This window comes from Mastomys coucha, unplaced genomic scaffold, assembly GCF_008632895.1.
Source record: "Mastomys coucha isolate ucsf_1 unplaced genomic scaffold, UCSF_Mcou_1 pScaffold12, whole genome shotgun sequence".
Lineage (NCBI taxonomy): Eukaryota > Metazoa > Chordata > Mammalia > Rodentia > Muridae > Mastomys > Mastomys coucha.
This window is the reverse complement of record NW_022196894.1, coordinates 15,182,087-15,209,176: the sequence shown is the minus strand read 5'-3', so window position 1 is coordinate 15,209,176 and position 27,090 is coordinate 15,182,087. Positions and strand designations below refer to the sequence as shown.

Here is a 27,090-nt window from a genome sequence, read left to right as displayed (position 1 = left end):
GCCTGGGCACTTCTCCAAGGACACTCACTGACTCTGTGCTGAGGCCTGTGCTGCTGCTCCATCTCCATTTGGTGCCTGAGTGTCAAGCTGCAGCTCTGACTGCTGGACTCTCTGAAGCTCAACGGGGTTTTTTTGGGGGGTGGGGGAGGTGAGGTGGGAATAGGGGATGGGGAAGGGAACTAGGAGCAGCATTCCTAGCTAGAAGGGGGAGGAGCAAGGCAAGGGGACAAGTTGCTTAGGACATTCTGCCAGGGGACAGGGCCCCTTTGTAGATTTGCATGCATCTACATACATTAAACATTCAGAGAAGAACCCTGCCCTACTCCCTACATAAGTGGTAAAGCAAAGAAGGATCTAGGACATTGTGAATCACAGACCCTGGGCTGTGCTGAACATGTGACACACAGCAACGGAGAACCAGGATCTCCAGCAAAGGTTGGCCACCTATGGTAGTCACCCACTAATGTATGGGCTGAGAGATCCTGCACTTCTGAGTCTCTGCTAGCAGATGACCTCAGGAAGCTAAAAGCAGTCAATGACCTCACCCAGGCAGGCAGGAGTGTAAATCAGCCATGTTCCTGGGAAAGTCAGGCCAGCTACACATGCCTGAGCATACACACAGAGACAGTTCTAGACTCATAAAGACAGATGTCTCTAACACCTCAAACAGGAGCACCTGCACATACATGAGTACAATCAGGAACACAGGCACAAGTGCATTGATTTATTTATGAGATCTGACAATACCCAAGTGCATTATGTCTCCTGTTCTCAGATATACCCTATCTCCCTTGACTGGATTTTTATTAGCACTAGTCCTTTTGTTTGTTTGTTTGTTTTTTTAGCAGGGTTTCTCTGTGTAGCCCTGGCTGTCCTGGAACTCACTCTGTAGACCAGGCTGGCCTCGAACTCAGAAATCCGCCTGCCTCTGCCTCCCAAGCGCTGGGATTAAAGGCGTGTACCACCACCGCCCGGCTAGCACTAGCCCTTACGTGTGCTTCCAACACACAGGGAAGTAGCCATGAACACCCAGCTACCTATCTACTATTGGGTTCTCAGTGCTTGTAGAGATGGGAAAACCTAGGCCTTTGGCAGTAAGAAGTACAAGGCCATCCTAAAACCCAGCTTCTGGAATTTCTTTGTGGTGGGTCTGTAAAATGGTAGGCCACACCAGCAATTGATATTTAACAGTGATGGCTGGTGGAGTGTCTCCATGTTTCACAACCCACCTACCAGCCTATCTATTCCCAGCCTGATTGCTGATTTTGGGTTGTTCTACTCTGTAGTAGACATGGACACCTTTGACTACACTGTCACAGCCCTGTGAAACACTGTGTGCCAGCTATGGACTGTCACCCCTCCTTGGCTCCAGCCTCGAACTTTCTCTAAAAGAGACCATTTCCATCCTCCACACTTTGGAGCTACTAAGCCTATACAGGAGAGGGGTTGCTATGCAGGCCTGGGGTTGGCTAGGACCCACCCAGCTAACCTGCTCCCTAGAGGAGCCCCACAGGCACAGCGCTGAACACAAACCTATGGGGACTCAGCTTCCTCATGCTGAGAGGGAAGGAGTCATACATCCACCCCACATATATGTCTAATGCCAGGTCCATGGAGAGAAAACCAAGATGTGTCAGGATGTGACAGCTCGTGCACTTTATGGATGAGCATCTATAGTCTATATCATGTAGGACAGAACACAGGTCTTCGTGCCCCACCCTGCTGGCATACATCAACCACAAAGTGAAGTCAGATGCATACCTGGAGCCCACATCTCCCGGGACAGGTCCCCAGAGGGCACAAGGTGGCTACTACCGGATGGATGGAGTTCTGAACTCCATCATGGCCCTCCTAGGCGGAGCGTGGGAAAAGTTAGGCTGACATCTCCTACCAGGCAGGCCCTTGGTCACCACAAAATACCACCTCCTTTATGCCCAGTCTGCACAACCCTTCCATAGCCAACAGGAACAGTGAGCCTGCCAGGGTGTGGCCCCAGACGGTGGCTAAAAGGCCAAGGGTCGTTTGGTGGGCTGAACAAGCTGGGGAGGGGACCAAGTATCATCACTCCCAGCTTCCCTTAAGCCTGAACCCCAGTCACATTGACCACAAATCCTCGACTGACTGGGCAGTCAGTGGCCAGAAGCTATGGACCACATTAGGTGTGTGGCAGACCTCCCTCCTACCACCAGGTGTCTTTTAGGCAGTCCCTGCTCCATACAGCTTCAGTTTCACTGCTTATCAAACCCCACTCCCTCTGAACATAGTACATGCAGAACACCTGCCCCTCACCAGTACTGGAACGCATACAGCCTGGATGCCGGGCAGACCCCTCCCGCCACCACACGTGGGCAGTACCGGGCTCTGCTCCTCCCTTGCCCTCCCCTCACGTGCAGTGCCGCGGCAGAAAGGGTTTCCATTAAATCTCGAGAAGCTGCTCCACTGGTCCCTAGAGTATAGTTGGAAGCGAGCGGAAGGGGAATGGAGGGGAGCCGAGAGAGCCTCCAGGGAGCAAGAGGCCTAGGCCAGTTTCCTTCATCGGGCGGGCCTCGCTCTGTTTGGGGAGGGGCCACTAAGAAGGCTCTGTGCCCCGCCTTTTCCCCCTCCCCCGCCACCTGTCCCACAGGCGGAGGGGTGTACCCTTCCCAGGTCACCCTCAACTCGAGTGCAGGGTCGCCAGGCTTGCGCCCCCACGCGGGGCTCCAGCCCTTACGGTACCGAGGCGCGTGGTGCTCGCACACGCCCCCTCCAAGCAGGGCAGCTGGCTCACTCCAGCCACCGCCACCGCTCCTGCCCTGAGGGTCAGTGCAGCCGGCTCCAGAGCAGACAATAGCTGCGGAGGGCTGGCTGCTCGCCGAAACAAAAGCGGGTCTTCCCGGGTAGGCCAGGGCCTCAGGACACCGCCCCCGACCCCCGCGGGACCGAGTTCTTTACAACCTGTCTGAGTTCGGCTGGCATCGGACCGAGGCTGGGAAGCTGCAAGCCGGCGGGGGCGGCAGCTGGACCGCACTCCGCGGGCGCTTCGGCCGCTCCGGCTCTACTGACTCCCTCCCGTGCAGGCGGACCTGGCAGCGGCCAAGACCAGCAGCCAATCGGGAGGGGCGCGCCCAGGCGGGGCGGACGAGGCTCCGCCCCCCACAGGCCGGGGCGGGACTCTGCAGCTAGGCCTGACGGGCTGCCAGCCCCAGGTCTTGGCTCCTAGCATCACGCCCTGGGGTTGGCAACTCCATCCCCAACCCACACACCCCAAGAGACTTGGGCAATTGTTCCTACTCAAGTCTCGATCTATTCCCAGTGAATGTGTACGTGCCTATCTACCTCTACAGTTGTGTAAACTGAGGTCCCACAAAGTAGACCTGACCCAAGCTACTTATCCTGTGAGTAATTCTGCTCTTAAGATATAGTCCTGGTATGGTCAAGCTGCGAGGTCCTCACTCCACATGGGTCTCCAAGTAAAGGTCACTACGGAGCTTGGGGTGAGGGGGCAAGGGGAGAGGGCTTTATTGCTATGTCTTGGGTTTCCCATCAAGACACAAGTTGTTATACTCTCACCTTGGTTCCCCATCAAGACACAAGTCGGTATACTCTCACCTTTTGAAGGCTGTTACAGTGTATCAAACAGTGGGACAAAAGCCAAGTCTGGAGTTGCCCTGGGCTAGAAAGTCTCTGGAATGGGGCTCTTGTCAGAAGCCCTGGAAACAGAACTGGCTTTATACCTGGTCCTCTATGCCTTGAGTCTATTGGGAAATGACAGATGGGCTGTGGGGATCGGAGCCAGCAAGATGTATCTTGCTCCACCCTAAGCCTTCCAGCAGTCACACCTGGGGAGTTTGACAGCTGGAGGAAAACAAGTACAGGGAGGGGCAAGGCAGAGACTAAGGCCACTCTACAGAGCACGCTAATGACTCCTGCATCATACACACGAAAACAGAATTTGAGAGAGGAGAACTGAGGCCAGCCTACGGAAGCTCAGTGGGTACTCCAAGGAAGGGGCCCAAGCTTGGTTCCCTGCCTCCTGTCTGCTTCTCCCCACCCCAATCTGAAAAGTCAAACCTGCCCTGAGGCCCCACCTTGCCTCCAGCAGACTTGTGACACCAGCAGAGGCTACACAGCCTGCATGCTGAAGCACACTCAGGCATGCCAAGTGCCCACTGGCCTCAGTTTCCCTACTCAGACCAGAATGCTCTGACTTCTGACCTCCTCATCCTCCACCACAGCCACCCTGGTCAGTTAACAGAACACAGTTTTGAGGGGATGCAGGCCAGATTTTCCAACTGTTAGCGCCCCAGCCACTTGGCTAAGCTGGAGGCAGGTCCAGTAACCTGACTGACCAAGTCATAGTAGTGTGTTCCTCTCATATAAGGTGAGTGTTTTCATTCTGTTAGAAGATGAAGGGCAGGCAGCCAGGACTGTGGAACAAGTCTAGTGAACAAGTCTGCAGTAACCTTTGACCCTAGCTCCCAGGCTGCAGGCCACAGCTACCCACCTGCCTTGCAACCACCCTAAGCTCTTAACTACCTATCCTGCTGACCCTGTGCCTCAGAGGTGGGTTCCAGGACAGCTCTTATCGAGATTAATATACAAAAATTCAACACTGAGGCAATGGCCTGGCTGGCCTGAGCCTCCTCATGTCCCCATTAGCACGTCAGATCTGGCTAGAACCAAGAAAGCCGAGAGTGGGATGAGATAGTGGGTAAGGAGAAGACACTGAGGTCAGCAGCTCCAGACTATGGGAACAATTTCCTGCCAGGGCACTGACCCTGAGGGCACCCTCTGTCTTCCCGTACTGCTTGTCAATGAGATGGAGAACAGAACCTGTTCTATTCTTGGAGAACTGCACTGAGTGTCTCTGTGCCTAAGGAACAACCTCAGGGGCAGTGACCACCACTGAGCCCATGTGGCCCAGCTGAGCTGTTCTACTTCCTTTAGAAGGTTAGGGACGGTTAGCAGTTCAGAACTTGCTACATGGTTGGGTTTGGTTTACATGCTAGGGCCTCCTGTGTGCTAGACACGTGCTATTAGAGCTACAGCCCTCAAGGCTTACATGGGAGGCCTAGGGTTTGGATTTTTACTCAGCAAGAGCCTCACGGATGTAGCCCACTCTTCCAGGCCTACACCCCTCAGTCCTAATACACGGTCCAGCCTTTCAGAAAACATTCAGTACCGCACAGTTGAAAAAAAGGCTCTCAAGCCAGGTGTCATGGGGCATGCCTTTAGTCTCAGCAGTTAGGAAGCAGAGCCAGACAGATTTCTTGTGAGTTTGAGGCCAGCTAAGGCTACACAGTAAGACCTTGCCTCAAGGGGAGGAAAGGAGGGGGGGGTTGTTGAAGAGAAGGAGGGTGAAGAAGAGGAGAGGAGGAAAACATGACTCCCTACTGGGCTTGGGTCTTCTGGAAATGTGGAAATCTTTGGCTCTGACTGCGTTTTAGGTGAATACAGATGTGAATAGATATAGGAACCCTTATCTGTGAGCCATCAGAGGGAGACAGCTCGGGGCAGTCCCAACCTGTCCCCCTGAGCCTTCAACAGGCACCTTGTCTATGAGTCTCACATGCCTAGCTCCTCCCTCCACCTCCTCTGGTTGAAACAGGCCAGGGTTCCTCCAGTCTTGCCAAGTACATGTTAGGCATAGCTCCCTAGGATGCGGGTCCAGGAAGACCAGAAAAGGGCTGAGATTGCAGGTGCTAGCATGAAAGGGCTGCTGCCAAGTTTAAGGATGCAGGCGCTGAGCATGGGAAAATGAGGACCCCGAGTTGTTTCCTGAGCTCAGGGGACAAGAGCAGGGCAAGCATCTGTTCCAGGTGGTGAGGAGTAGCCTCCTCTCTTCCTGCTGGTAACTGGGTGAACTTTAGACAGACAAGACACTCCCACTAGAGCATCCTCGGGTCCTGGTTATGGAACAGAGCTTCCTGCCTGGGGCCTGCATTCAGTCTGAGGGTAATGGACAATGGAGAAACTGATGCTTCTAGGTCACGGAGGTGTAGGCAGATAGTGGGATCTTGCTTGGTTGGACAAAACTCTTTTTTTGTTTGTTTGTTTTGTTTTGTTTTTTCGAGACAGGGTTTCTCTGTATAGCCCTGGCTATCCTGGAACTCACTCTGTAGACCAGGCTGGCCTCGAACTCAGAAATCTGCCTGCCTCTGCCTCCCAAGTGCTGCGATTAAAGGCATACGCCACCAGTGCTCGGCTGGACAAAAAACTCTTAAAGAACTGCCCCAAACAGATCCAATCCAGCTACCTGGACCCTGAGAGCTCACTCAATGGAGGGAGCAAGATTCTAAGGGTCAGGCATGTCCCGTTCTTTTCTTTACACGGTGCCTGGAATAGACAAATAGGGCTTCTGGCCCCCTTGGGATCTACTTTCCTTTCCTCCCCCCAGGCCCCAGCAGAGCTACAAGCCACTTCACGCTAGCTGTGATCCACCAAGACTTCAACTGTTTGCCTACTTGGCTGTCCTTACCCTGCCCCAGACTATTACCTGCAGAACCAGCTGCTGCCAGGCCATTGGCAGGGGCTGCCCGCTGCCCACCATACCACCACTGCTCATGCCAGGCTGCTGGGCACGCTCCAGCTGCAGGGCAACATGGCGCCGTTCTTGCTCCAGTGCCCGTGTCAGCCGCTCGAAGCGGGCCTCCTGCTCCTTCACCGAGGCCAGAATGCTGGCGGCCGAATGCACGTTGCAGTCCTCCATGACCAGGGTGCCAGCAGCCTGCAGGCAAAACAGAACAAGCTCAGGGTAGGGTGGAGTAGCAACCTGGTGAGGCCATCCTGGGCCCCCTGCCACCCTACTCACAGATCATAGGACTCTCTCCCTGGCCAGAGCATCCAGCTCTCTGGAGGGAAGCTGCATTGATTAAATTCTAAATTAAAAGCCATTAATCTGAAGCTGGCCGGAAGCAGGCAACTCCCTCCCTGTGAAGCTGGGCCTCTGACCCAGGTCTTTGCTTCCTGCCAAGTGCAGCTGAGCCACGGACCATGGGTTTCTCAGAGCCTGGTGGGAAGGGGAATGTGATGTGATAAATATTCTCTATCTTTCAAGCTTCTGGTTGCCCCTGATTCTGCCAGCTGATTCCAGTCTCATGGGACCACCTCAATCCTGTCCAACAGAGACCCACAGAGGGTGAGGAGGGTCCAGCAGCAGTTACAAAGCCAGTAAGGCCAAGTCAATGCAGCTAGCAGGCAGGGCATGAGAGGCCGTTCCACTACAAGCACAGGACACCATGGCTGGTCGGTGAGGACCACCAGTCTCCTAGAAAGACTGACTGTGGACCTCCACTGGTCCACTATGACTCCAGGAGTCACAGCCACTCCACTCAGAGCAGGGTTGTTTCTGCTTCATAAGGCTGAATAAAACCTGGCTGAGGTTCTGGCAGAGCTATATTAGACTCCCCTTGCTTAAAACTGGCCTGTGCGTGACAGGCCTGATCTAGAGGGAGTTCCCAAGCATCTGAGATCCAGCCTTTAGGGAGGCTCAAGCTTACCCACACTCTAGCCCCCGGGCCCCGAGGGATTGGAGAGAGGGAGGGAGGGAGGGGTCTTGGTGTTTGCGGTGATAAGCCAGCATTTTTCCTTGCCACTCATTCTCTGGCTGAGCAGCGTGTTTGTTTTTCATGAACAACAAAAATGGTCCAAGTATGCAGAGCTCAGAGGTGGGCTCTTGGCTGCGGGAGGGGTACAAACACACGCGTACTCAGTATGTGGCCCGAAGCCCAGTGCTGCTTGGGACCTGCTCCCAGCTGGTTCCACACAAGCCCACGGAAGCAGACTGCTGGACCACTCATCCCTGCACCAATACAGTATCTGAGCTCAGAGAGGGAAGGCCCTTGCACGGGGATATCATGCATGTACTGGGTGAGACCCACAGAAGACCAGTTCTGCAGCAGCCCACTGGTAACCCATGTAACCCAGAGGTAGAGAGACAGCTGGGGGAAACGAGGCCCAGTGAAGGCAAGCAGTGAGTGTTGGCCCCCACAGCTGTTCACTTCCTCTGCACCTGTCACAGGAATAAAGCTGCCAATGTGACCTTACAGAACACTGGTGTGGGCAGAGGAACTGTCCTTAGTTAACCATAACCTGTAAAATTAGCCAAACTTCGGCTGGGAGAGGTGGTGGCCACCACTAGGGAAAGAGATAGGAAGAGAAGTACAGATTGGGCTCTCTGGACACCATAGCAACACAGAAACAAAAGGCAGAGTCACAGCAGGGACACTCAGTGGCCATCCCCCACCCCACCCCCACCTACCATCACCTCCCTTCCCCCCTACCTCCGACCCCCCAGCATAGGTGTTGACAGGAAGCTTGATGAGGGCAAGGGCTGATCCTTGAAGAGGGTCCCACCCTGGAGGGGAAGCTTACCCTAGGGAGGGCTGAGGTGGGTCATGGAGTCTCACTATCTTGCTGGATGCATCAGCCCACCTAAGCTGAGCTTTAGAACCACCAGGCAGGGTGAGCTGACAGACAGCTATTGATCTTGTGGACAAGTTAGCCTCCTTGCCTCTTGTGATGGAGGGATGGAGACTCCTGCCTTACCTCTGATTTCACCCCTGTGTCCTCCAACCCCTGTTAAGGTTAACTCTGTTGCTATGTACTGTAATGCTGAATACCCGGCCCCCAAGGACAAGGAGATCCTCAAGTACACCAAGTGATGCTACATAACCTTGCTCCTCAGAAGAGAGGTAGGCAGAGTTTCAGTTCCCAGGCTTGGGGTATGAGGCAGGAGAGGAAAAGAGGGGAGAAGAGAGGAGAGGAGAGGAGAAGAGAGGAGAGGAGAAGAGAGGAGAAAGAGAGAGAAAGAGAGAGAGAGAGAGAGAGAGGAAGAGAGAGAGAGAGAGAGGAAGAGAGGAAGAGAAGAAGAGAGAGAGAGAGAGAAAGAGAGAGAGAGAGAGAGAGAGAGAGAGACCCCATGGGGTAAGGGATCCTGAGAACTAGGCTGGCCAGATGGAGTAAGAGCAGTGCAGGAGGAGCATGGCATGTCATACCTTATGGTTATTTACCAGGAAGTAGACAAAATAGCCATAGAAGGGTTGATATCTGCCCAGCTCTAGTGCTGACTAAGGCTTCTTATAAATGTAAAAGTTTTGTGTCTTTTACCCTGGAACTAAATGATCTAAGACCAGTAGAAACCCCCCATTGAGATTAAATATTTACCACAACAAACCCCCATCTGGCATAACCACGCCTGGGCTGCCTGGAGATAGCTTCCCAGACCCAAGCCACCTCAAACATGCCACAGCTCAGGGACCCAAAAAGATTCGCTCTGAAGGATATCTGCTGGCTTTGGTTGGGGCTGGCTGGGGGCCCGGAACTCTGAGGCTACGATGAGAAAGTAGCCAAACCCCACATTGGCCTTTCCATTGCCCAATTCAGCTAACTCAGAGCGAAATGACTGTTGAGTTTCCCAGGGAACATCCGGAACACTAGCTAGATTATGGGGAGGTAGAGTCTTGGCAACTCCCATAGGAGAGCAAAGAGATGTATGCTGAGCCCCTGCCATCTTCCCAAACTATGTGTACCTGTCTGCTCTTGGATGGGGTACTGACTCCAAAGTGTATGTACCCATCGAGGCTGATCAGAGGAGGCCCACACATAAGATATGGGTGGCCCAGGCCAGAACACCAAGAAACAATAGTTCTTTTGTTTGTTTTTGGATTTTTGAGAGTCTCAGTTTACACCTCTAGCTAGCCTGGAACTCACTTACTACAAGACTTGGCTGACCTCAAACTCCCCAAGTTCTGTCTGCTCCTGCTTTCTGACTGCTGGGATTAAGGGTATATGTGCCACCATGCCCAGCTCAGGGCAGTTTTTTTTGGATAGTAACTCAAAATGCTATTTGTATATTAAAACAATAATTGTAAAGCTGAGAGAAGTCACACACACTTGGGAGGCAGAGGCAGACAGATCTTTGTGAGTTTGAGGCCAGCATGGTCTACAGAGTAAGTTCTAGGACAGCCAGGACTACACAGTGAGACCCTGTCTTGAAAAAAACCAAAACCAAAGAAATAAAAACAGTAAATGTTTGTTGTCATGGAAAGTTAAAAAACAAAACAAAAACCAACATGATTTTTTTCAAAGATTGACAATAGAGACTTCAAAGATGCTTATCCTAGGTAGAGCCTGGGGCACAGAGTTATAGGTCTAGGGGAGGGGTGGGCACCAAATATGCATCTGCTGGATCCCTGGGATTACCCCAGGGACTCTGAGGCAAGTGTGATGCTGTGGGCCTTTCCACTGGCCGCTATCCACCTGGGAAGACCCAGCACCATGGCCCCATACAACATCCCACCCAGGCCCCCACGTTCTTGTTAAATGTGCAATGAAAAAGAATAATAAAGGCTCCCCTCAATGTGAACAAATACCAGAAATGCTAGAAAAACCCAGGAACCTAGAGGAGGGAGCTGGAAGTCAGGACTGAGATTAAACTTGAAAAAAACTCAACTGCAAAAGAACAGTGGTTGCCAGGCTTGATGGCACACACACGCAGTCTCAGTGCTTAAGAGGCAGAGGCAGGAGGGGTATCACAAATTTGAGGCAAGCCAGCATAGTCTCCATAGTTCCAGGACAGTCAGCACTGTACAGTGAAACAGTACAGTTTCAAGACAACAGGAAGACGGCTCATCGGGTAAAGTGCTTACTGCACATGACCTAGATGCTGGTCCCAAGAATCCACGTGAAAACCAGACACGGTGGCACAGTATCTGTAATCCCAGCATGCCCTACAGGAGGTGGGAGACAGCCTGAAGAATCTTTGGAAGCTCCGAGACTAGCTAGCCTGGTGTTTGCAGCAGTAACTACAAGAGAGCCCTTGTCTCCAACAAGATGGGAGGTAAGAATTGACGTCCAAAGCTGTCATCTGACCTCCACATGTGAACTGTGGCATATGCACACTTACACATCATTTGTACACAAGCACACAAGCACATACATGCACACGCATACATGGGTGGGTGGCAGGATTTAAAAACAAAACCAAAAAAAAAAAAAATGAGAGAGACAGCCACAGATACAGCAGGGACTGAGTGACAGTGTCAGGGTTAGAGGCCTCATTCCTGTGCTCTCAGACCCGACATAGGCTGGGAGAGATAGGAAGGACTGGTGGGTAATGGAGAGATGGGCAGGTGAGTGGAAATGGCAGTAACAGGTGGGTGGATGCTACGTGAGTGGCGAGTGGGAATGATTGTGGATGACAGACTGGGAGATGCATGGTGGATGAGTGAGAGGATAGATTACTGAGATATGAGGGAAGGATGAGACAGGAGGAGGCTGGATGGAATGGGTATGGTAGGAGTGGGTGACAGAACTGGTATGTAGCAAGAGAATGAAGAAGACTGTGTGGGCACACGGGGGGGGGGGGTGTCAACTGGAGACGGGCAGACTGACGGGCAGGCAAATGGTTGAATGAGAGACAAGGCAGATCAAAGGATGGCAGAGGGCCAGAGAGCTGAGGGAAGGATGAATGGAAATGGAGAGCTGGGTGTGGCACGGTCCCAGCACTCTGGAGGCAGAGCTGGGCAGACCTGTTAGTTATCTTGGTCTGAGTAGAAAGTTCAAGGCCAGCCAGGGCTACAGAGGGAGGAGATGCTGTCTCAAAGAGGCAGGGGTGAGGGAGAACAGGAAGGAAGATGGGAGTATAAATGATGGGTATAAGAATACAGGTCTCATAACCACAGAAAGAGGATGCCTGGTGACTGTGTGCTCTGCAGCAAAGAGAGCCCTCACTCACTCTATGGTGAGAGCGACAGGCACTATCAGAGGGGACTGGGATGGAGGCTGACTATCCCTGAAAACCTAAAGAGGCATTTTCTGCCTTCTTGCTGACCCAGACATTCCTCCTCTGAAGGAGCACAGCCAAAGGCCTGGCCCGGAAAAGCAAATTACAGGGCTGAGGTCAATTAGGGCCAAGGAATTAGAGGAATTTCTTAAGGGTCAGTAGGGGGCGGAAGGGGGCCTGGCTCCAGGCCTGAGACCTGCTAGCCACCTATCAGAGGCCAGAAAGACACTGGGAAGAGTTTCACCTCCTGATCCATACTCCACAGTCTGCCCATCTCAAGCAGGAAAAGAACAGGGCACCAGGAAGTAGTCCAGCAGGAGCTGAATGCAGGCCCAGAAGTGCTAGACCCATCCTCTCTGCCTGGGAGAGCGTCCTGGGAGCAGCTCTGGTGTCATGCCCTCAGCTCTGCTGCACAGGGAACATGCTTCCTACATATGGATGGCCAAGCCTTGGGAGAACTCCGTCTTTATCGTGTCGTCCTCACTGAGGTCAGATGGTACCCAGAACCTTGGGAATGGCTTCTAGCCAAGCTCAAAAGGACAGGCACTGTGCCCAGAGTGGGGACAAATCAGAGGCAGTCTGGAGTGTGAGGTTCACAAAGCATGTCTGCACCAAGGCTGGGAGCACAGTCTCTGGCAGAAGGTACAGGGTGAAGGGTACTGGGTTAGGAGATAGCTGTTCCACAGAAGCATAAAGATGCACCACCAGGAGTTTGTGAGGATGAAACATTTCTGTCCATTAAAAACAAACAAACAAGCCTAACTTGGTGGTGCACGCCTTTAATCCCAGCACTTGGAAGGCAGAGGCAGGCAGATTTCTGAGTTCGAGGCCAGCCTGGTCTACAGAGTGAGCTCCAGGACAGCCAGGGCTACACAGAGAAACCCTGTCTCAGAAAAAAAAAAAAAAAAAAAAAAAAAAAAAAAAAAGCAACCAACCAAACAACCAAGCAACAAACAAAAAATAGTCATTTTTAAAAAGCGACACACTGAGTAACACGTGCAGCAAGCATTTCAGCTGACGCAACAGCAGGAGCTTCACATCTGCATAGTGCCTTCAGCACAACAGAGGCTGGGCAGGGTACAGGCCACCAGCAACCCCCTCACCTCTCTACTTTGTGCCTTAATCATTTCCAAAAGACTGGAAGGAAGCCGCATGTAGTGGCATATTCATATATTCCTACCTACTCAAGACACTGAGGTAGGAGAATCATTTACGCCTCGGACAGTGGTTCTCAACCTGCCTAATGCTACAACCCTTTAATACAATTCCTGATGCTGTGGTGACCCCCAACCAGAAAGTTATTTTCATTGCTACCTCATAACTATAATTTGACTACTGTTATGAATCAAAATATAAATATGATATGTAGGATATCTGACATGTAACCTCTGTAGAAGGATCACTCAGCCCCCAAGAAGGTTAGGTCAGGGGCCTTGGAGCTCAAGGCCAGGTTGGGCAACACAATGAGAACCCCATTTCAAAAACATTGAGGTGGTAGGGGAAAGAAGGGAACAAAGCTACAGAACTTCAAAAGATAACTGTCCTGCTGGAATTAAGTATTTTGAAACATCCCACAGTAAAGTAATATTCTTAATTCATTGAGGTACTCACACTTTCTGTTTTTTCAAGACAGGGTTTCTCTGTGTGTAGTGCTTGCTGTCTTAGAACTCTACCTGTAGATCAGGCTGGCTTAGAATTCACAGACATCCACCTGCCTTTGCCTCCTGAGTGCTGAGATTAAAGATATGTGCCACCACACCCTTAAGGTGCTCTTACATAAAAAGCAAAAATAAAACCAGCTGAAAGTGGATAAAATGACGTACACGGGTAACATGTCTGAAGACCTCAAGTTAGAGGCATGAAAATGACTTTGTACACATGGAAGCACAGAAAAACTACAAGGACCCACATCCTGGGGTCACAGCTGTAGCCAGGGGGGTCCTGCTGCTGGAGTTCCTCAGTTCTAGTGTGCACATATAAGAAGCAGAGTTATGGGTACAAACAACTCTGAGAAACGGAGAGGCAGCCATCTTTCCAACCAGGCACTGGAGACTCCAAGTCTGCTTGGGAAGGGGGTGGGGGGAGGGCGAGGGATGTGTCTGCTGCCTAGGGAAGCAGCTGGTTTTCAGGCAGCCTGGAATCAGATACAGCCTGGAAATTAGATTTCCCACAAAAGAGGCAGACCATTCTGGCAAAGACTCCAGTTAGGATGGGGGTGGGGAGACACATTCTTCAGGGACTTCTGTCTCCCAGGGTATGCCCATGGTGTCCCAACAGCACAGCCTCAGAAGAAGGGATCTCACATGTAAGGGGACCTCAGCGGGTTCTTGCCTCACAATAGTGGGACACCTTAGGCCAAGGGCTGTCCAGGGTCACGGAAAACCAGTCAGCCTCAGAGCAAAGGGCCTTTGAGAGATCCAGGAAAATTAGGGGTTATGGTAGGGCTGAGACACTGGAGCTCTAATCAAGGACAGGATGCTGCTCTGGTCAGGCAGGTGAGCAGATCAGTATTCCAGGAGCTGTGTCCTCTTCTGTAGGAGGCCTGGGCCACAGGAAGCTACCACTTGAGCCTGGGCTCAAGGTTTCTCTAGGGGCAGACATCTGTTCTCCATTTGGTTCCCTTCAAGCTTCCATGTTCCATGAAACTCATCTCTCCAAAGGACTTGGGGGACATGGAAGATAGATGTCCCCAACACAGGACAGTCCCTGACACTCCATCTGTGTCTGAGGTAGACATCAGCTGCAGCCAATGGTGCTACCTTTCCAGGCTCTAAAAGTGTCTCTTAAGGAAGCAAGGAGCTGTCCCCCAGGGCTACAAGTAGCTGCTTGGTGTCAACCTTGAGGGCCAGAGGCCACGAGCAGGTAGCTTTCCCGGTAGGTATCCTCTCACAGATGTCTAATGCACCCTGACCAGAATGGAGCCATTCCCTGTTTGGTTGGAGATATTGTTGAGCTACAAAGGATCCTCCATGGGATAAAGAAGTCTCTCCAGGATATTCCCTTATGTACTCAAAGATCTCTACCCAATTACAAAGCCTACACGGGTCACCCCACTGTACGGGGTCAGGCAGTGAGGGTGGCCAGCCACTGCTTCCACTGCCTTCTCTGACTGCTACATGCCAGTGGCTTTACATCTTACGGAGACAGGTAGCAAGGCACTGAGGTCCTAGACACAGAGCCAAGTTTGTCCCCTGCATTTTGGGGTAGGCATGAGGATCGAAGTGCCTGGAAGAGGTGACTGAGGTTCTGGGGAGTTTGGGAGGCCCACTCTTATCCCTAGCAATACTTATGGCCCCATGGGGGCCCTGTCAAGGACAGTGTCCTGCAAGATACAGGCCTCAGCTGGGCAGGTGCAGCCGTCACTGTGTTGGCTGCCAGCCCTGCAGACTGTGCTGTTGGCCTGCAATGTCCTCCCCCGCCTCAGATGGTGGGACCCCTTCTGCCAGGCCCCTCTATTACCATGGCAACACTCTGGCTTCTCTAGAGGGACAGAGCCTCTTTGTGGTGATACAAAGCCCCTTTGAGGTGTGCCCCCCTGCTGTTAGTCAGAGAGCCTCTGAGGGACAAAGGTGGCCCCCAGTCCAGCCTCCCAAGATACAAAGCTAAGGAGATGAGATGGGAAAGCCTAGTGGTTAGGAACTGAGATCTGACTACCCACAGAACAGCCCCTGGTCAGGAGGAGTCGGTTCAGGGTTGTCTGTCGGAGACTCCAGCACAAGCAGTAGCTGTTTCCAGAGCTTAAGCGTGTTAGTCTTTCCTACACCCTTGTGACAAAGGAGAAACTTTGCCAGGTGGTGGGAAAGTCTTTTGAAACAAGGGACTCTCATGGGACAGGAAACACTTGAGCTGGCCATCAGGACAGTATTGGGCCAAAGTCCCAATGGGAATGGGGATGCTAGAAGTCCTCAGCAGACAGGCAGGTGAGGGCCATGCGGCTTCTTGGATGGAAGGAGAGGTTCAGTACCATGTCTTCTGTGGGGCCTGGCGATGGTTATCTCTGTCTTGCTCCAGATCCCTTTAGTTTCTGTAACATCGGTTCCCCCCCTTGCCGTGAAGAATCTCAACTTCCCTGCTTGCTCTAGAAAAAAAAAATGTGCCCAGGAACAGCTCTGCTATGCCCACAACCCAATATCCGGCCTGGCCAGGAGGGTTCCTCATTGTGGACTGGCTCATTCTAAGGTTAGGGATGTAGAACCCTGAGGACAGAATAGGTCCCACACACGATGAAAGGCATCCTGTACAGACCTCCCCTAGTGTACTAGCTGTATATTTACTCCAACATCACAGTCTAGGAGGCCAAAAGATGGTCAGGCCGCCCTACAGCAGGCCTCACCCCGAGATGGCTCAAACAGAGAACCCCTCCCAGCTATCCTGGCCTGAGGGTCATGCCCACCCTGACTGCTGCTGATCAGGCACTTGGCAGTGCCCTGGCATGCTAGGCGTTCTGCCCAGAGGCCCTCACCAAGTGACCTCAGTGTGACCCACAACAGCTTTGCTAACTAAGCCCCTAGCAGGGGGTAATGAGTTGTAGTGGACATTCTAGTGAGGTAGTATGGGTTTGAGGTGGGGAGGGGGAATCCATCCTTTTGTGGGTAAGTGTACCCAAGCCCTAGGGAGACCAGCCAAGAGACCATTCCCAATTCTGCGGGTGGGGCCTCTGAATCAGTAAGCACCACAAGTGGGTCTGACATAGGCCCATGCTGCCCTCCCCAGCCCGCTTCCCCATTGGCATTCAAGTTATCTGCTGACGCTGTGGACATGAGGATGCTAAGCAGGGACCTGCAAATCCCCTCAGTCAGTTCACACAGGCTCACACAGGACATGCAGGGGCTCCTCCACCAGGAAAGATGGAGGCTCTGCAGAACTGTCCCAGCCTCCGGAAGACAGCAGCTTAGAAAAATCGGAGTGACATTCCCCATTCCTTTTTTCATCAAGAAAACAATACTCAAAGACTCGGGTAGGGAGACTGTCCACCCTGTCGTGCCCTGGTCTGGCCCATCCCGTGTGTAGTGTATAAGCCATGGTCTAATTAGCGTGCTGTACAGAACCATATGGTGAGTGCAGGAGGCAATCAATGGCTGGGATGTCCGGATGGCACAGCTGTGGTAGATCTGTGTCCACCTGGCTCTGGATGGATGTTAGGTCAGAGTAGGTAAGAGGATACAGAAATCCTGGCTAGCTCAAGAGGCTCAGACCTGCCTTCCTGGGGACAGGTGGGACTGACTCTGTCGGGATGGGGGGGATGCTCAAGGCCCCTCAAGGCTCCTCCACCAGGGAAGATGGAGGCTCTGCAGAACCTCCATCTGCACCCAGCCAAATCCAAGAAGTTCTAAGTGAGACACTCAGACTGGCAATGGGAACCAGCGGCTTTAGCCCATGGAGCCAAATTGGTGAAAACACCAGCACCACCCCACAGGGTCCTCTCTTTCTTTCTTTCTTTTTTTTTTTTTTCCGAGACAGGGTTTTTCTGTGTAGCCCTGGCTGTCCTGGAACTCACTCTGTACACTAGGCTGGCCTTGAACTCAGAAATCCACCTGCCTCTGGCTCCCAATGGCTGGGATTAAAGGTGTGTGCCACTACTGCCCAGCAGGTCCTCTCTGACAAGGAACTGGCAGTACTTTGTCACTGTCAGCCACCATGGCTATAGGAAGGGCAAACACCAGGCCACAGCACTCAGAGCTGAGCCCTGAGAGGATACAGGCCACCAAGTCTTGGTAACAGTGGTTTGTCTACATCCAGGTGGCTTCTCAAGAAAATACTGCCTCTGGCATGACCCTCCTGGTAAACAATTCAGAGAAGCAAGGGGCACTGAAATCTTATAAGGGAAGTCTGGTTCACTCTGGCCAATAGGATGTAATCTTTAATCCAGCCACCAACTTGACCATGTTTCAAACTATCTAAAACATGAGAGAGTTACTCCAGTCCAAGCAGTCAATTACTTGGCCAAGGGATCAGCCCTAGAAAGGTGGACTCACCTTAAGCCGTACTAGAGAAACAACTGGAATAATTATTCCTTTAATGAGATACTATACGTTTCCTTCTTAGAAGCCCTGTCCCCACACACGTCCTTTGGGCTATCCTAAGGTTCCATGGATCTTTGTAATTTTTCTGAGCCCTGACTGAAAAAGCTGTAAGTTTCTTTTCTCCTGTACTTTTCTCTTTCGGACACTAGCCAGAACCTAAGGTTTATTTGCTTTTGTTGTTGTTTTCTTGTTCTTTGGGCTTCCTTACTCTTTCTCTAAGGCCCTCCTCCCCACTATGTGGCAGCTTGTCTGCCATGTGCTTACTGCTATGCCCTCTAAACTAATACAGCATAGTTTTCCTCCTCCTTGCCACCTCCTTTCCCCTCCTACGAGCAACTGCTGAGGATTACAGCTTTCCTGCCCTGGGCTGGTTTGGTTTTTTTCACTCTAATAAAAATGTCCTCTTAGAACAAACTTTAACTTTCAAACTCTTCCTGCTTTTTAATTTTTTATTTTTGTTTAATCATTTTTTTAGATTCTAATATATATATGTGTATATATATATGTATATAGATAGATAGATAGATAGATAGATAGATAGATAGATAGATAGATAGATATACACACTGTAGCTGTCTTCAGACACACCAAAAGAGGGCATCTGGTTCCATTACAGATGGTTGTGAGCCACCACGTGGTTACTGGAAATTCAACTCAGGACCTCTGGAAGAGCAGTCAATGTTCCTAAGCGCTGAGCTATGTCTCCAGCCCCTTTTAATGCTTTTTTTGTTCGTTTATTTGTTTTGTTTTTGACACAGGGTTTCTCAGTATAGCCCTGGCTGTCCTGGGAACTCACTCTGTAGACCAGACTGGCCTCAAACTCAGAAATTCGCCTGCCTCTGCCTCCCAAATGCTGGGATTAAAGGCGTGCACCACTACTACCTGGCCCTTTTAATGCTTTAATCAGCAGAGAAACACAGACCTATTCTGCACCCAGCTATGAGTCAACCCGTATGGGACAAAGAGAGGTTCTAGGCTCTACAGGTCTGTACCTTTCCTTTGTCCTCCTCTTAGGCTACTGTGTGGCTTCTGGAGCTTTGGCTGTTCCCAGGGCAATGACCATGAGGTAACCACCTTTCCTTCCCAGACCTGAGCCGGAAGCAGCTAGGCCAGCTCGACTGAGAGGACCCACACAGCAGGCCCGGTGCCACCAACCTTCAGCAAGTTCAGCAAGTTCGGAAGAGTCCTGCCTTCATAAACAGAACAGTGGGACCCTGAGGGGTGAGAGGCCTTCTCCACCTCCACCCAGTGCAGACTTCCAGCCCTTCAGGGCTGCCTTAGCTTCTCAACCCCACACCCCTCAGAGCCTCTGGGATTTGGAGATCCTTTTCTGAAGGGGTGGAGATCTGAGACAGGATCATCCTCCTGTGTGTCCCATCTCTACTCTTCCCAAAAGGACCCCTAAATCATCAGCACTTCCCACTCCTGAGGCTGTCATCATTTGAGACAGGATCCCTCTGTGTACCCCAGGCTCAAGAGGCAGCCACAGCTGAGCCTGAACTTCTGTACGGCCTGACAGTGCTGGAACTACAGGCACGCAGAGCCTGCAGACCTGATGACTAAACCCAAGGACTGTGTGTGCAGGGGCTTTGCCACTGAACTACACCCCCAGCCAGGTCTGGGGATCCTCTGCTGTGAGAGGCCTGGGAAAGCTGCCTCCAGCTGAGTCACATGACCGCACTTAATCTGCACAGAGGGGAAGAACTATAGCTACGACTCCCACCCCAACCCCTGCCAAAGGTTAAAGATGATGTTCAATGAATTGGGAACAGGTCACAAAGAAAAGGAAGGAAACATCATAAATGACTTTTACAAAACCACAGCAAAGGCAGTTGATGGCAGAGAGGAACAGATAGCGGTGGCAGAAATTCATGCCTGTGTGGGGTAGAAAGTAAACTCAAGCTGCAAACTGGTAGAAAACGACACAGATAACCAAAGGGCCAGGCAAGCAAAACGGCAGAGAGAACCTCCCAGAGCACATCAGAAGTTTCAACCCCAGAGACAAGACTAGAAACTGCTGGAGGCAAGCTTGGGATTACAGTCAGAACCTGGGTTGGGGTGAGCTTTCTGTCCAGAAAGGGGGTGTCTGCACCTGTTTCTATTGTTAGTGCCACACCCGAGGAAGTTAAGGAGAAAAAAAAAGGTTGATTGGGCTTATGATTCTAGAATAAGGTCACAAGGCTGTATTCAAGGGTGGCCTTGCCAGCAGGGCTGCAAGGTTGTCCAGGGTGTCACATGCTGGAGAAACAGAGCCCAGGAGACCTAGGCCACTGGCCTGTACAACAGATCCACTCTCGGGTAACCATTAACACATTAAAAAAAAAAAAACCAAACAGGTTAATCTATTCAGGAGGGCAGAGCCCTAATCACTTCCTAAAGCTTCCTTCCTGACCATTATTATCTTATAAAGTGAAATTAAATTTCAGCCTGAGGTCTGGAGACAACAGCCACATTCAAACCACAGCAGAAGCCATGGCAAGCGTGGACATGTCTCTCAGCATTTTACAAGTCTCATCGAGGTCATATGTCTGCTAGTCTCCTAGGTGTGCTGTGTCCACTGCATAGAGCAGGAAACAGTCTACCTGGCCCCAACCTGCTGGGCGTGGTGAGTGCGGACAATGCTCTTCATGGAATGCTAACTGCCTGCCTGCTGGCTCTCAGAAGCTTTTAAGGAAAGGAAGAGCTAATGGCTTTTTAAAAGCACAATACTATTCCTTTCTCACTTGAGTGTTTTTGCTTTCTTGTTTAAGAGTCAGGGGCTTACTATTTTGCACAAGCTGGTCTTAAACTTCTGGTATCAAGTGATTCTCATGTCTTGGGTTCCTGAGTAAATGGTGTAGGCCAGGGGCCTGGCCTTGCAGTCTTCAGAAACATTAAATCAGCTCTGAAATCCTTCAGGAAGCAGCAGGTGAAGCTTTCTTATTTTCAGCCTCGAGACTGCTCCATTCCCTGTGGCACTGTTCCTCAGAGTAAACACAGATCATCCAGAGCCATGGACTCTAAAGAAGCAGTTAGTTAAGAACCTAAGTAAGAGGTTGCGCATGGGGCACACACTTTAATCCCAGCACTTGGGAGACTGAGGCAGGCAGATCTCTGTGAATTGAGGCTAGACTGGTCTATAAAACAAGTCCAGGACAGGCCTGTTACAAAGAGAAATCTGGCTCCGGTGGCACACTCCTTTAAATTATAAATGATTTAAAGGCCAAGGACCCCAGCATATGGTCCAGGGCTGCCTTGAACTCCCAGACTCAAGTGATTCTTCTGCCTCAATCTTCTGTGAAGCTGGAATTTGAGAAATATGAGCCACTGCGTGCCTTGTATCTCAGCATCTTTTTTGCTGCTGTTTTTTTGTTTTATATTTATGACTTTTAACTACCATTAAAGACTGAGTAGTTAAAAAATAATGACAATAATTCAGTAAGTCATTTTGAGTTCATGAAAAGCCATCACTTTAATAGAAATATTAAAAATATAGCCGGGGGCCGGAGAGAGCCCGGTTAAGTCAGCGGTTAAGAGCACTGACTGCTCTTCCGGAGGTCCTGAGTTCAAATCCCAGCAACCACACGGTGGCTCACAACCATCTGTAATGAGATTGGATGCCCTCTTCTGGTGTGTCTGAAGACAGCAACAGTGTACTCACACAAAATAAATAAATAAATCTTAAATATATATATCATATATAAATTATAAATTATATATAAATTATATATAAATTTAAAAAATCTATAGATAGATAGATAGATAGATAGATAGATAGATAGTCAGGCAGTGGTGGCGCACGCCTTTAATCCCAGCACTTGGGAGGCAGAGGCAGGGAGATTTCTGAGTTCGAGGTCAGCCTGGTCTACAGAGTGAGTTCCAGGACAGCCAGGGCTATACAGAGAAACCCTGTCTCGAAAAACCAAAACCAAAACCAAAACCAAACCAATCAAAAAAAAAGTACTATCATATCAATTTATTCTGAAAATTGACAACTGAGGGAACTTAAAATAAGCATTTATCCTGCCTTTCCAGTAAAAAAAACGATATTCAAGGAAACTATGTTTTTTGTCTTTTATTTTAAAACCTGTTTTATTATAAACACATATAAGCAGTGTCAAGGACATTTTCATACATGTGTATTATATGTTTTGGTCATAGTAACCTACTACTCTCTCATCTTCTTCCCACTCCTGACTTCCCTTCCCAGTTAGTCCCCTCCCACTTCTTTCTTGTTTTATAAATCCTAAGGCCTGCCCCTCTGGGGAAGAGGGTAAGGCTAATCTTGTGCAGATCTCATGGATTAACAATAGCTAATCAGGCTTCATGAACCGATGGCCTTGTCCTGCCAGGATTGAGCGCTCTTCACCATTCCCTGCCTCTCCTCCAGTTATTCCATTCCCCCCACCCGCATCTTCTTCCACAGTGCTCACTAAGTCCTGAAGGAATGGTGTAAATGTCCCACTTGTGAACCTTAGCAGTTACCACTGTCTACTGCAAAAATAAGGTTCTCTGACCAAAGCTGACAGTGGCATTAATCTATGGGCATAAATACAGACATTTAGAAGGAATCTGATAAGCAGATTATGCCCACTTACCAAAACAACAGCTATAACATGCACGCTACAGTCTATGAACTACCAAGACAGGGGCTTTTGCCCATGTTTATAGTACCAGGCATGAACAGACCTCAATTCCAATGAGAAAGTGGCAGGCTACCTTCATAAGTGCCACTATTGCACAGGGGAGGCGGGGCACATCTTGTCTGGTAGTCAGTAGGACTGCCTGCAGGGTCCATGGCTCTGTTAAGAGTTCTCTAAACAAACAGAACTGATAGAATTAAAATCATATATGGGGTTTATTAGAGTGGCTTACAAGCTGCGGTCAAAGTAATTTAACAATGCTATCTTTTAGAAGGCCAAGAATCCAGTAAGTTGTTCAGTGCACAAGACTGGATGTGTTAGATGTCTCAATTGAGTGTTGGAGTCCTGGAGGATTCCTTGAGAGATGCTGATCTTATCAGTCTCAGTTGGAATCTTGAAAATTTATGTTCTAATACCAGCCAAGTAATGCTTCAGGAACAGGTTAGAAAACTTGCCAGCAAGAGTGAAGGCAAGCAGGTAAAAAGCAAAACTTTCTATGGTGGTTTGAATATGCTTGGCCTAGGGAGTGGCAGTATTGGGAAGTATGGCCTTGAAGGAGGTATATCACTGTGGAGGTAGAGGTTTGAGGTATATATATGCTCAAGTTCTGCCCAGTGTGAGACACAGTAGTCTCCTGCTGCTGCCTTTGAATCAAGATGTAGAATTCTCAGCTCTTCTAGCACCATGTCTGTCTGCATGCTGCTATGCTTCCCATCATAACAATAACGGACTAAACCTATGAATCAGTACACCACGTCCAATTAAATGTTTGTTTGTTTTAAATAAGAGTTGCCTTGGTCATATTGGGTCTTCACAGCAATGGAAACCCTAAGACAGAGGTTGGTACCAGGAGTGGGGTGTTGATGTAATATACCTGACCATGCTTTTGTTTGGAGGAATGTAGATTTGGGGACTTTGGAAAGCAGTGGAATGCTTTAAGTGGAGTTTAATGGGACATTTTAGTAGGAATAGGGAAGACAGTGGTGCTCAAGATGATTTGAACTGTGGAGGCTTGGCTCAAGAAGTTTCAGAGGAGAATTTTAGTATGTTGCCTAGAGATTGTTCTTGTGATATTTTGGTGAAAAGATTCAGATTCATTTCACTGACAAAGGAAGTCTCAAATCAACCAAGTTTAGATATTGTCCTGTGATTCACTGTTATGAGGAATATTTTGATCAAGTGTAGCAAGCTTAGAAAGCAAAAACACAAAATGTATGGTCCAAAGTGTAAAGGAAGTACCAGGACACACAATGGAGCTGAATCCTGTGTTGAAGGATATTACATGGAATTAAGGGAGTGCTGACCTCTGGACAAGATCCTACCCAGCTAAGCATATTATGTTTGCAGATGAACAAGAGATAGTTATCTATCATATTAGATATTATTATGATCTGGTTATTGTTTTCATTTGGACTTTTATCTGGAATGAACTACAGTCCAGAAATGGAAGCCAGACCTGTGATCCAGATCTTGAGGCTGGAAGACACAGGCTTTTGATCCAAATCTTGAGGCATTGTGGCATGAGTAGTTTAGGGGCAGGCACAGTGGTACACACCTTTAATCCCAGGAGACAAAATCAAGCAGATTTCTGAGTGCAAGGTCAGCCTGGCACAGAGCAAGTTCTGAGTGAAGAAAAGCTTAATTAAGTCCAAGTGTAGTGGTATACACCGTTAATCCAAGCATTCAGGAGACAGATCCATACAGATCTCTGAGTTCAAAGTCAGTCTACAGAGCAAGTTCCAGGATAGGCAAGCTTAGGCGGTGAATGAAATCATTGAGAACAGAAAGCTGGTAAATATGTCATAAAACAAGGAGGCTGACCATGTTCCAGCCCCAGTAAGCAGCAAAACTCAGCAGCTTTGGCTATGTGGCTCTGGCTTTAGAGTCAAGAATAGATGAGACTACTGAGACAATTGATGCTGGTTAGCTGGAGCTAAGAAATTAGTGGTGGTTAAGAAGAGACCAGCATCACTGAAGTAAAATCTTTTGGGCAGTGTTTTTCGAAAACACTAAGAAGTTGTGTTCCAGAAATAATCAAGGTTGTACCTTGTGCTGCAACTGGATTTGGTAATGTGTATAAGTCACCCACATGGTTCTAGTTTTGAAGGCATGAAGTGTTCATGGAGGGCAGCTGAGGCTCAGCACTGTGAGAGACCATTGGTGAAAGTGCAGCCTCAGTTGTAGTTGATGGACGAGGACTGAAGGGGTCATGCAAAGAAGTTGAGGCTTGGCACCATGAAGGGAGCCTAAGAGAGACTATTGGTGAAGCCTAATTGCATCAGAAGACTCCAGGCATCCAGTCCATAGGATGATCACCAAGAACTTGAGCCTATGGTTGCTATAAAGAGCAGAGCTGGAGAAGTGAGTGACCCAAGCCCTTTGGAGGAACCCAGAAGATCATGTGTGAATCCCAGACACTGGAACAATAAGCTATAACATTGAAGTTGCCTTGGAGACCCCAAGATGTTAGAGATGCTGGAGCTGTGGGATACCTGCTGAAGAAAGCTGCTAATGGGGAATGGAATCAGCCCAGGAGAAAGTAGTCTGTTGCAGTCATTGAAGATGAAAGAAGTTGGAGATCTGAAGAGTGTGTTAACATCAGATATGGAGATGCAGAATTTGGAGTTTAGAGATGAGGTCAAGTTAATGACCAAGATTAGCCATCACAACAGCTAAGACTGTTGATGACAATAATCCCCAAGAGAGCCTGCACAGAGGCTTCTGGCTTTATGAGGGATGGCCACTGGGGAGTTAGCTTCCATCTAAGTTCCAGTCTCCCATCTCCTCTTCTCTGTGTCCTGCAGTCATAGTGGGTGATGTTTTCAGCAATGGTGTCTAAGGTCTCATTTGGCAACTGCCTCAGGGGCTTCCTTGGCCAACAATTTATAAGGAGGTAGCTCGGTTCTGGCTCCAAGATTTTCATTTGACAGCCTATGGCTTCTGAGAGAAACTTTCTTCACCCACAAAGGTACCTCCATTCACACATTTTCTTTTTACTAAGAACCAGATTTCCTCATGGCTGTTCCATACATTCTTAGTTTTGGATGCCCCTCCCTCCTGCATCTGAGAGCCTTTCCTCCATTTTCATATCACCTGTCTCATGCTATCGCTCCTGATTGCCTTTATCCCTGTGTCCACTTCTAGCTTCTTGGATTCTACAAACACTCCTGCTTATGTGATATATTGTATTTAATGATTTGCATATGCTTAACTGTTCCTATATTTCCAAAATTCAATGTACCTTAATAATAAATTTTCATGCTGTAGTCATTTTTGAGTCTAAAAGACCTCATTTAACATAATATTTTCTAGTTCTACCAATTTTCCTCCAAATTTCAGTTTCTTTTTTGCATCTGAATGAAATCCCTTGTGTGTACATACTACATTTTCATTATCCATTCTGACTCTATTTCCTTGATGTTATGAAGAGAGCAGCAATAAACACAGATTAGCAAATACCTTTGTGGTGGACAGAGTCGTGGGTAAGTGTCTAGCAATAAGTATAGCTGATATGCACAGGAACGTTCACACTGGCTCACCCTCATGCCGCCGTGCATGGGCTCCCTTGCCTCACATCCTCGGACTTCTCATCGTTTTCTTGATGATACAAAACAGCTTAAATCGGCATTTCCCTAATACAGAACATTAAAAAAATATTGGCCATTTATGTTCTTTTGAGAACTCTGTTCAAGCTATTTTTAATGGGTATTGTTCAGAATAGTTTTTATTTGATATTGTATTAGTTAGGGTTTTATATCAAAAGAATTGATATAAAAATTATATATGGGATTTATTAAGGTGGCTTACAAATTGTGGTCCACTATTATGAATAGTTCCAGAGGAAAGTCCAAGAATCCAGTAGTTGTTTGGTCCACGAGGCTGGAAATCTTAATTGGTCTTCAGTATACACTAGAATCCCAAAGAACAAGGCTCTAATGCTAGTGGAGGAGTGGAATGCCAGAGACTGAGAGGGCAGGCAGGCAGAGAGCAAGAGTTCCCTTTTCCCATGTCCTTTATTTGTACAGGCTGCCAGCAGGTGTGGCCCAGATAAAAAGTGGATCTCCTCACCTCAAATGATTTCATCAAGGAAAATCTGTCACAGGTGTACCCAGCCACTTGACTTTTCGTTAGTTCCAGATGTAGCCAGGTTGACCACTAAGAAGAGCTATCACGGTTTTGTTTGATTTTTTGGAATTCTTTTTAGATTCTGGATTGCAACTGTCACATATAGAGCTGCCTCTTCAATAGATCATTGTATCATTTGCTGTACAGAAAGTCACTTTAAGGCCAGGTGGTAGTAGTGGTGCACGCCTTTAATCCCAGCATGCGGGAGGCAGAGGCAGGTAGATTTCTGAGTTCGAGGCCAGCCTGGTCTACAGAGTGAGTTCCAGGACAGTCAGGGCTACACAGAGAAACCCTGTCTCGAAAAACCAAAAAGAAAAAAGTCATTTTAACTTCACAGAGTCCCCATGTGTTGGCCATATATGAGGAGAGCTCAGCAAGGCCCACCCACACCCACACTAGCCTATAGCTACGCTCTCAGTTAGTCCATGCTTCTCCCCAGTGTTTGGGTTTCAGATCTTACATTAAGATCTTTGCTCTCAGAGGCAGGTTCAAGTGCTCACCCAATGTGCACTGGCTGCTCTTCCAGAGGCTCTTGGTTTGATTCCTAGCACCCACA

General features: G+C 49.3%; 1 protein-coding gene across 5 annotated transcripts in view; it reads right to left on the bottom strand.

Moving 5' to 3' along the window:
• Arvcf (ARVCF delta catenin family member) overlaps positions 1-27,090 on the bottom strand; it is a 61,386-nt gene that overhangs the window by 11,712 nt on the left and 22,584 nt on the right. For 3 of the 5 annotated variants that reach the window (XM_031363359.1, XM_031363357.1, XM_031363360.1), the window contains one exon: positions 6,476-6,706. In XM_031363359.1, coding sequence (XP_031219219.1) covers positions 6,476-6,688 — 213 coding nt within the window. In that variant the 5' untranslated portion in view covers positions 6,689-6,706. Of the gene's footprint in view, positions 1-2,934; positions 3,105-6,475; positions 6,707-27,090 lie in introns of those variants that run through there. The other 2 variants (XM_031363361.1, XM_031363362.1) reach the window with 1 other exon arrangement.